Raw genomic sequence first — 10,000 nt, forward strand, 5'->3', positions numbered from 1 at the left:
TCTCATCTCATCTCTATTCCTCTCATTCTTCAGGGGGTGAGGTCTGTGTGTCCAATGACGTTGTATTCATTCTCTCATCATCTTATGTGCTCTCCTCTCTCACCTTTCCTTGGCTTGTGGACTTCAATGCACAACACCTCAGCTGTATGTGACCGGCAAGCCGCTACACACAGCCTACATCGTTGTCCACCATATTAGTAAAAGTAATGTCCTAGTCAGCGTAGTTAACAGACTAACGTGTTAGTAACCCTCTACAATCGTTGTAGTAATGTTACAGTGTTACAGTCAGTAAGTGGGTCCCAGTGGCAATAAATTAGTAAAACCAAAAGCTTACCTTGACTTGGAAGAGTTCAGGTTGTGTTGGTAGTCCTAGCCCGCTAGCTAACATACATCCCTCTGTTAACAGCTAGCTAACATAGCATCCCTCTGTTATAGCCAGCTAGCTAACATAGCATCCCTCTGTTATAACCAGCTAGCTAACATAGCATCCCTCTGTTATAGCCAGCTAGCTAACATAGCATCCCTCTGTTATAGCCAGCTAGCTAACATAGCATCCCTCTGTATAACCAGCTAGCTAACATAGCATCCTCTGTTATAACCAGCTAGCTCACATAGCATCCCTCTGTTATAACAGCTAGCTAACATAGCCATCCCTCTGTTATAACCAGCTAGACTAACCATAGCATCCCTCTGTTATAACCAGCTAGCCTAACATAGCATCCCCTGTTATAACCAGCTAGCTAACATAGCATCCCCTCGTGTATAACCAGCTAGCTTAACATAGCATCCACTCTGTTATAACCAGCTAGCATAACATAGCATCCACACTCTGTTATCACCACGCTAGCTAACATAGCATCACCTCTTTATAGCCAGCTAGCTCAACATAGCATCCCTCTGTTTGAGCAGGGTGTTTCAGTAGGGCTTAAACTCAGCTAGCTTCATTTGCTAACTACGTAAGTGATAAATGAAAAAAATGACACTCTCGTCTCTTGCTTCTCCTTCATTTTGGAAGAAATTAATTTGTTCAAAGCTGTTCAACTATGTCTTTCTCTCTCTTTGAGTCAACTACTCACCACATGTGATGCACTGCAGTGCTAGCTAGCTGTAGCTCATGCTTTCAGAGTACTAGATTCATTCTCTGATCCTTTGATGGGTAGACAACATGTCAGTTCATGCTACAAGAGCTCTGATAGGTTGGAGGTTGTCCTCTGGAAGTTGTCATAAATGCTGTGTAAGTCTATGGAAAGGGGTGAGAACCATGAGCCTCCTAGGTTTTGTATTGAAGTTAAAGGTTCCCAGAGGAGGACGGAAGCTAGCTGTCCTCCGGCTACAACATGGTGCTACCCCTACAGAGTGTTGCTGAGGCTACTGGAGACCTTCATTACAAAATAGTGTGTTTTAATCAATTATTGGTGACGTGATTATATTTAGTATAGTTTTATCTAAAAAGGATAATTTAAAAAAAAGTTTTACAATTTGTTTTTAAATGTAATTCAGTGAGGAGGAGGGTCCTCCCCTTCCTCCTCTGAGGAGCCTCCACTGATAGGGAATATGGTGTCATTTTGGACACATCATTGTCAAGTGTTAAGATGAAACCAGGGGACCAGTTTGTTGTTCTTAACGTTCCTCACAAACAGGGTGTGGCTACCATAAGAAGTGGAATGCCTGGATCTGACCAACAACGTCATTGCAAAAATGCTTTTTCATTATGCAATTCAATTATTTACTGGATATGTGGAAAACAAAACATTCACCTTTTACTGCTATTTCTGTCAGGTCTAGTCATACATGATGCACCACAGAACACAGAACACAGAACACGGAACACAGAACACAGAACACGGAACACACTGCAACTGACTCTGCAACTCAATGCTGCATGGCCAGATCAGCATTCCATTGTAAATAAATGTAATTCTGATGGACCAAAACACAAAGACGCTGCAGGTGTGATCGAGGCACATTACACTGACATTGCGCCTGGCTAGATAGCTATTGCATAGAGTTCAGGAGAAAATGTATTTTTCATGCCTGGGAGCTTGATGTGGGGTTTGTGCTGAAGTGCGCCCCCATGTGGCAGCTATAAGGAATAGCAGGTTATTACTGTAAAAGCACATTGGTATGTACTGTAGGTCTGAACAAGGTATGTTACTATGTAAGGTATGTATATAACACAGTGCCTTGAGCTTGAATTAGTCCTTGATTCATTCACAGCAGTTCATGTCTTCTAAAAGATGTGTGATTTAGAGACCACTGCAAAATATGTTTTCACTTCTGCAAGAAGAGACCATACCATACTACAATCTGATGTGATATTTACTGCTGTTATTTCAAATAATGACAATTCAATTGTTAGATGTATTTAATTGTTGGGAAATAGATGAGAGCAGATACTTTGACAAAGGGGACCGTTGTGTTCAGATGTCACATTGTGTTCTTTATAATCAGCAACGTAGGATTTTCATATTGTTCTCAACGTCTAGTTTCGCCCCTTTTAGTTATTGTAATATAGTAGGCCATCAAACCTGACAATACTGCCCTAGAAAAGGTCAGATCTGAGAAAGAAGAAGCATCTAACTGAAGACCAATAAGTCATGTTTATCATGTATTTCCTCTCATGTGGTCCCAGAGTACTACTGCATGTCATAGAAGCAGAAACAGAAGAGCAGAACGCCTGTGAAGGTGGTGTGGTGAGACATGGTGTCCTGCTGCAGGATGACTACAGACTGTATCTCCTTCCTCCAACTCAGTGTGACACCATTGGAACCCCTTGTCCTCTCCATCTGTTTCATCACCATCGGTCACAGTCTCCATTAGAAGTCCATTTTTATACAGCGACACTCTTCTCTTCTTGCTGGAGGTTGTAAAGGCAGTGTATGTGAAGTAGTAGACTCCATTAACCGGTGCTCTGAAGATACCCGTCACTGGACTGTAAGCCTCACCAATATTGTTGAAGACATGTTTGTAGACCAGGATGCCATCATTCAGACAGCGAGGCTGAGGAGGCCACCTTCGGTCTCTCTCTGTTCTCTCTCTTCAGTTGCTCCACGGTGGCTCCCATCTCATTCAGGTTGGTGCTCTGTTGAGCCACAATGGCTCTCAGCTCCTGGAGTAGGACTCTCTGTTCCTCCACCTGGCTCTCGCTGACCCTCAGTCTGGTTTCCACGACGGCTGATTCAAAACGGCTGATCATCAGTCAGATGGGTGTTCATGGGAACGTCTTCAACATGGCCCTCGTCCCCATCTTGGTAGACCTGTACGGTGGTGTCAGTTTTAGGGCTGTGCTGAAGCTGTCCGTCAGAGGCACAGCTGCAGAGGACGAACAGCAGAGCTACTACAGTGCTCATCGTTTCAGATCCATTGTGGCATCCTTTGGTATCAAACACCCAGACTCATTACTTATAAACGTCAATAGTTCATCATTTACTTCATCATTTACGTGTAAAACAATTAGGTGCTGCATATTCTGATCTTCACAGTTCACACTGCTAATAAATGATAGCTAACATTAACTTCAATTTGTCCTGCCAGTAAATCACAGTCAATCCTCTAGATAAAAAATTAACACGCAATAGGCCTGATCAATTCATCAATATCACACACGTTTTAATGTAATATAACCTACATGATCTCTATAGCGTCAGATTTTTCTCCATCAGCCTAGATGTAATTACTATATCCAGCCACTGGAGGACAGTGGTTAGCCTCTATAATAGCCTACTCTGCTGTTGTATTCTATGCTGGGATTCGGGACTGATTGTGGTGACTGTTAGATTAACAGGGAAATGGTTACCTTCTCAATTTAACCAGCAGGGGGCGCTGTTAGCCCCAAAACAGGAATATTGCTTCATTATAAAATTGCCTTCAATAAATAATGATTTATTATCAGGCTTTTTTGACTGTCTGGTCATATAGTCCTGCAAACAAATGCAACCGATAGAGAGAGGTGTCAGGTTTGAGATGTGTTTGTGTAGGTGAAACACTAATAGTCATTCTGAGAGAATTTATCATCTTAAGTGAATTTGAAAGACATTGAGAATTAGGTGTCCTGTGAGGTGACCCAAAAACATTCATTCATTCATTCATTTTTCTCCACTGAAACCAACGTCAAAGGAAAAGCACAGGGAAACTAATGGTCTACAAGTAGACCTGTTGCTCGAGTATTACACATTCTAACAACATGACACTATAACACAAGCATTGGATGTATATTGCAGGCAGTCAAGACACTTTACAGGAGGGGGGGGGGTGTCTAGGGTGGAAGGCGACGGCGGGCGCGTGAAAAGTTGATGGTTGGTGTGTAGGCCTAGGGGTTTGGGGAAAGATGAAAGGCGCGACGACAGTGGCATTATCATGCAGAGACCGGTCGGAAATCGAGTGGCGTCTCTCTCGCGCCAGTCAGGGCCCTATACACGTCCACTGACTGTCTGGTCTGGTCTGTGGAACGGAGACCAGTAAACAGAAACGGAAGACCTGGGGAAATAGTTGGTTAACCTGCTTGGCTGGACCCCTATGAGTCCTGCAAGTGCCATGAGCAGATCGAAAAATACTCTTCGTTTATTTAGTTTTCTGTGAACATAAATAGGAATGTTTCTATTTTTTTAAAGATAGTATTCGAAAGTCATAACCTATGTTATATTTTTACACAGTGCAAAGTAAAAGTTTCCCTTTGCGAGTTTGATGTTTTTTTTCGGTTGTTACTGCATTTACATTACATTTAAGTCATACTGAATTCGATTCGTTTTATTGCTCCTCATAAAAATGTTTTATTTTGTTTTATTTTATTTAACCTTTATTTAAACTAGGCAAGTCAGTTAAGAACAAATTCTTATTTACAATGACGGCCTAAACCGGCAAAAACCCGGACGACGCTGGGCCAATTGTGCGCCACCCTATGGGACTCCCAATCACGGCCGGATGTGATGCAGCCTGGAACAATACGCAAACGTGTGTAGCTATGCGCATATGGTTCAAAATATCTCTAAAGCCGTATTTGTAGTAGTTAGGCTATGGACTATTTTATTATCAAGGACTCTGAGTTGGGCGACTTTAGAAAGTGGTAGGACTTTAGATCAAAGGTATCCATTCCAGCATGGCGTTTTACTTTGTCTTTGCGAACATTTGAAATAAGGAAAGCTCGCTTCAACACGCCTTTTCTTTAGAGGAGCTAGTCTTCAGAGCTCAATGTGTGGCCGGCTTTATTTTCTTATCCAAAGGAGGATTAAGGTTTTCGAAGCACTCACGTTTATTCAAACAAATCATCAAGTCGAAGTAAAAGGGGGATTTAACGCACATGAACTTTGATGGAATTGTGAAATTTTCCAAAACGTTGACTCCATTAATCTCTCTCTTGCACGCACGCACGCACGCACGCACACACACACAGGTATGTCTTACTAACTTGTGAGGACTTTCTGGGTACCAACAATTAATTCCCATTCAAAATCCTATTTTCCCTAACCCCTAAACCCTACCTTAACCCTAAACCTAACCTTAACCCTAAACCTAACCTTAACCCTAAACCTAACCTTAACCCTAAACCTAACCCCTAAGCCTATTTACAAGTGAGGACCGGCAAAAGGTTTGCTATTGTTGTGAGGACTTCTGGTACTCAAGTATAATAAACGTGTACTCACACACAGTTTAAATACGTGTTTGTATTGGTGTCATGTCATTTCTTTTTTTTCAACCAATAAAAAATAAATGACAATTATATTACGATTATTTTAATAGTGCTTAAAAATCCTTCTAGGATTTGTTTAAATGGTGTTCCTCTGGTATTCCAGTAACAGCAGAATGCTCATTGTACACACCGGGAAGGGCTTTGCTGATGAGATGTTGTTCTTTAGTGCGCAACTTATGCAGAGTCAGGTCTGAGTCACATAAATGCCTGTTTGCTACATACACTGTTGCCTCTCTCTCAATTTCAATTCAAGGTTTCTCTAAATGCACTTCTCTCTCTCTCCCCCCATTTGGTGTGTTCCCATGTTTTGCTATGACACTAAGGTGGTCTCCGTCTTGCGCAATGACCCCCCCCCCTTTTTATTTTACACTGCTGCTACTCGTTGTTTATTATCTATGCATAGTTATGTTACCCCCACCTACATGTACATATAACCTCAATTACCTCGAGTAACCTGTACCCCCGCACATTGACTCGGTACCGGTACCCCCTGTATATAGCCTCATTACTAACCTGTACCCCCGCACATTGACTCGGTACCGGTACCCCCTGTATATAGCCTCGTTACTAACCTGTACCCCCGCACATTGACTCGGTACCGGTACCCCCTGTATATAACCTCATTACTAACCTGTACCCCCCGCACATTGACTCCCGGTACCGGTACCCCCTGTATATAGCCTCATTACTAACCTGTACCCCCGCACATTGACTGGGGGTACCGGTACCCCCCTGTATATAGCCTCATTACTAACCTGTACCCCCGCACATTGACTCGGGTACCGGTACCCCCTGTATATAACCTCATTACTAACCTGTACCCCCGCACATTGACTCTGTACCGGTACCCCCCTGTATATAGCCTCATTACTAACCTGTACCGAGTTCCGGTACCCCCTGGATATAGCCTCGTAATTGTTACTTTATTGTGTTGCTTTTTTTTACTACTTTAGTTTGTTTCGTAAATATTTCTTAAACATTATTTTCTTAAAACTGCATTGTTGGTTAGGGGCTTGTAAGTTAGTATTTCACGGTAAGGTCTACACATGTTGTATTCGGCTCATGTGACAAATACAATTTGATTTGACATGAACGGTGTTCCCCGCAGGCGTCCGCCCCTCCCCTTAGCCCGTAAAACAAGGGGGGAAGAGGGGGAGGAGAAGAGGGGGAGAGAGGGATGAGGAGAGTCAGTCAGTGTTTAGAGTGTAAACTTACAAAGTAGATCAGATCGAGGCAAGGAATGAACACTTGCTCAAATGTTTTCATAAATAGCCTTGTGTTTTTAATCTTCTGGGGAATACCACTGTGAGACCTGTATTTTATCGGATTTTCCACGTCATCTAAACCTTTCATGGACTGTTTTTTAATGAAACTTTAGTCGTCATCAGAACGCACATCTGATGGCTCTGTCTCCTTACCAAACGGATCTTAGCCTATAGGTCCTAATGCGTCAAATCAGGATCTTAGCCTATAGGTCCTAATGCGTCAAATCAGGATTTCTTCCTATTACACATTTTACGCACGACTGGGAATTAGGATTAGGCGTTCCTAACAGAGTTTAGACAAAGCTACAAGTCAATAAAGTCATGGGGACAATGCGCAGGACACCTTATCTCCACGGAATCGGATATTGACTGTTGGTAGTCTCGGCATCGTCATCTCTGTGAACCCAGTCTGGACCCCGCAGCGGATTACAGAGGTTGTTTTTTGATCCGTCTTTTTCACAGAGGGGCGCTTCTTTCCCGTTTGGGTGTTTGTTGGCGGTGATGGTGGCACAAGGGGTCATGGAGACAAGGACTAGCCGGAGACCGTGCAGCAGCGCCCAGCAACACTTACTGCTGGCGGTCGCTCTCATCGCATGCAGCTCGCAACTACTGGTGGACGCCAACTCCTGGTTGTAAGTTGAACTTTTTCATGTCAAGTTAACTCTGTACAGTTTCTATATCGGTGCGTACTTATTAGTTCATGCGCAATTGATTCATTAATTGACAGATGTTGGGTTTTGTGATTGGGGTTTGAGAGAGCGTCTTGTGTTGTGGTGCCGTGTGTTCTGTTGTGTCGTGGAGGAGACCAGTGGGAGAACAAATGTGGTGACTTTGTCACAATATTTACCCATGCTACGCACAAATGGCCAAGCTGTTTGTGGAATGGGGGGAAACAGGGGAACTCCACAGAGTGGAACACCGCATCTTGACCTTGTGCGGAGAGCTTGCTGCCAAACGTTCCACTCTGATGGAGAACATTCCAATCATGTTCCTCATCATCTGACATCGATACAGCACATCATTATTTCATTATTTCATTCGATATGTACCTGTCTTTATTTCCACACTAGAATAGACTATATATGTTTTCCTTTAAATGTATTATTTTCGTATTTAATTAATGCACATTTGCCATTATTGCCAATTGTATCGCTTTATATGACATATTGAAACGGCGAGTCTTTGACTGAAGCTCTATAGGCTAAAATACTTGCTATTTACGCCTCATCCAGACACTATAATAAACGTTTATTATCTCAACACTGTATATAACTACCAACCTCCTATTTCCCATCCGTGCATGCAGGTCGTTAGCGATGAACCCTATCCAGAGACCGGAGATGTACATCATCGGGGCGCAGCCTCTGTGCAGCCAGCTGACGGGCCTCTCCCAGGGCCAGAGGAAGCTCTGCCAGCTCTACCAGGACCACATGGTCTACATAGGCGAGGGCGCCAAGACGGGCATCAATGAGTGTCAATACCAGTTCAGACAGCGGCGGTGGAACTGTAGCACGGTGGATAATGCATCCGTGTTCGGACGCGTCATGCAGATAGGTAAGCAAGTCACGTGGTGGGATTGGGATATAGGCTCTGGTTCAGCGCGTTAGTGACCATTTATTTCACCAACGGTTAGTTAAGGAACGCGCACCAATGCGCTGGACCAGAGCTAATGAGTGATAGGCCGGTGGCGGTAGATGATGAAACATGTTTACATTTCGAATTCCCAGTGTAAACTTAGAATTAGTGCACTTTAGATGCAACGCTGATAACTGTATCTGTACTCTTCAATGTGCTTTTGTATCAGTTCAACTATTAGATAGGGGACCTTTTAACAAACTTGATGTTTCCAAATAAAAATTCGTTGCGCTTAATTGTCAGTCAGACTTTTCTCGACAATTGAGTGTTAGTTCCGTTTTGTAGTTAGATGAGGTGTAGGCTAGAGATGGCTTGTCCAATACCCCATAGCTTCTCTATTCTCCCTCTGATGCAGGATCCCCCTCCGACGGCCAGTCAGGCAGGCCGACCGATCCCCTCCCTCTCCCCTCTTCCTCGCCGTTCCCAAAACAGCAAAGGAGTTGTTTGCAGTCAATCGCGAGGGTTTTATTGAGGTGTTAGCCAGCTATTGTCCACGGCGTCCTTTTGAAATGCAGTCATGGGGTGACACGGACTCGGCAGATCCGGCCTGCTATTTCAACTATCGGTTCTATGGGCCAATAAAAGTCCTGGTCTTTATCGGGAGCTCGGGCTCCTGCCTCCTGGCTCACATTTAACCAACACATTCTGTTAAGAGAACACATAATTACAACTTTTTGACTTTTCTGTTATAACAGTGCCAGGAATCAGGATAGCCAGTCTTAAATGCGGAGTTGCGCTTTACATGGAATATAAAACAAACTGTTTATCTTACTGACAGACGGGCATTGGAATTGTAAACTGATGCCCTCTTTCTTGGTTGGCCGAAGTGGCATTCGCCGGCGAATTACTTCCAAAGATATGTCAACATAGGCTATGACTATATATTCTTTTGTATATCAAACTCATGAATTATTTAAGAATTTCCAAATCATAAACGTCAACAGAATATATTTTTAATTGTTTACGTTCCCCAAAACACATTTGGAGAGAGAGTGCCAGCTGCCAAGGTTACGTTTATTTGCTTGTATAGAGAGTCCTAGCCTTCCAAGGCTACGATGCTGAAGTATTTCAAACCTTGAGATCTGCATTCCAGATGGTATATCCATCCAGTGGAAAACCTGTCAGGTAACACCCAATGATTTATATATACACTAGATGTCAGATAGGGGGCGTTGTATTAAAGCCGCAGTGCCTCCATCTTGGAACTCCCGCACAGTTGTTACATTTTTGGGGGGAATCTATAGAAATTAATTTATTAATGTATACATTCGTTTTTTATCTATAATCTATTCTTTTACAGACACATTAAAGCACACTTGTAAATTATATTATGTGAGCTGAACATACAAAAAAAAAAAATATATATATATATATATTTTTTTTAATATATATATTATTATTTTATATATTTTTA

The 10,000-nt window shown here is 42.8% G+C and overlaps 1 protein-coding gene across 1 annotated transcript in view; it reads left to right on the forward strand.

The window, feature by feature from the left end:
- LOC115189962 (protein Wnt-5b) overlaps positions 1 to 10,000 on the forward strand; it is a 139,901-nt gene that overhangs the window by 101,666 nt on the left and 28,235 nt on the right. Inside the window, exons 3-4 of the mRNA XM_029748489.1 lie at positions 7,414 to 7,583; positions 8,258 to 8,505. Of these exons, the coding sequence (XP_029604349.1) occupies positions 7,453 to 7,583; positions 8,258 to 8,505 (379 nt within the window). The 5' untranslated portion in view covers positions 7,414 to 7,452. The remainder of the gene's footprint in view (positions 1 to 7,413; positions 7,584 to 8,257; positions 8,506 to 10,000) is intronic.

Source organism: Salmo trutta, unplaced genomic scaffold (genome assembly GCF_901001165.1).
Source record: "Salmo trutta unplaced genomic scaffold, fSalTru1.1, whole genome shotgun sequence".
Taxonomy (NCBI): Eukaryota; Metazoa; Chordata; class Actinopteri; order Salmoniformes; family Salmonidae; genus Salmo; species Salmo trutta.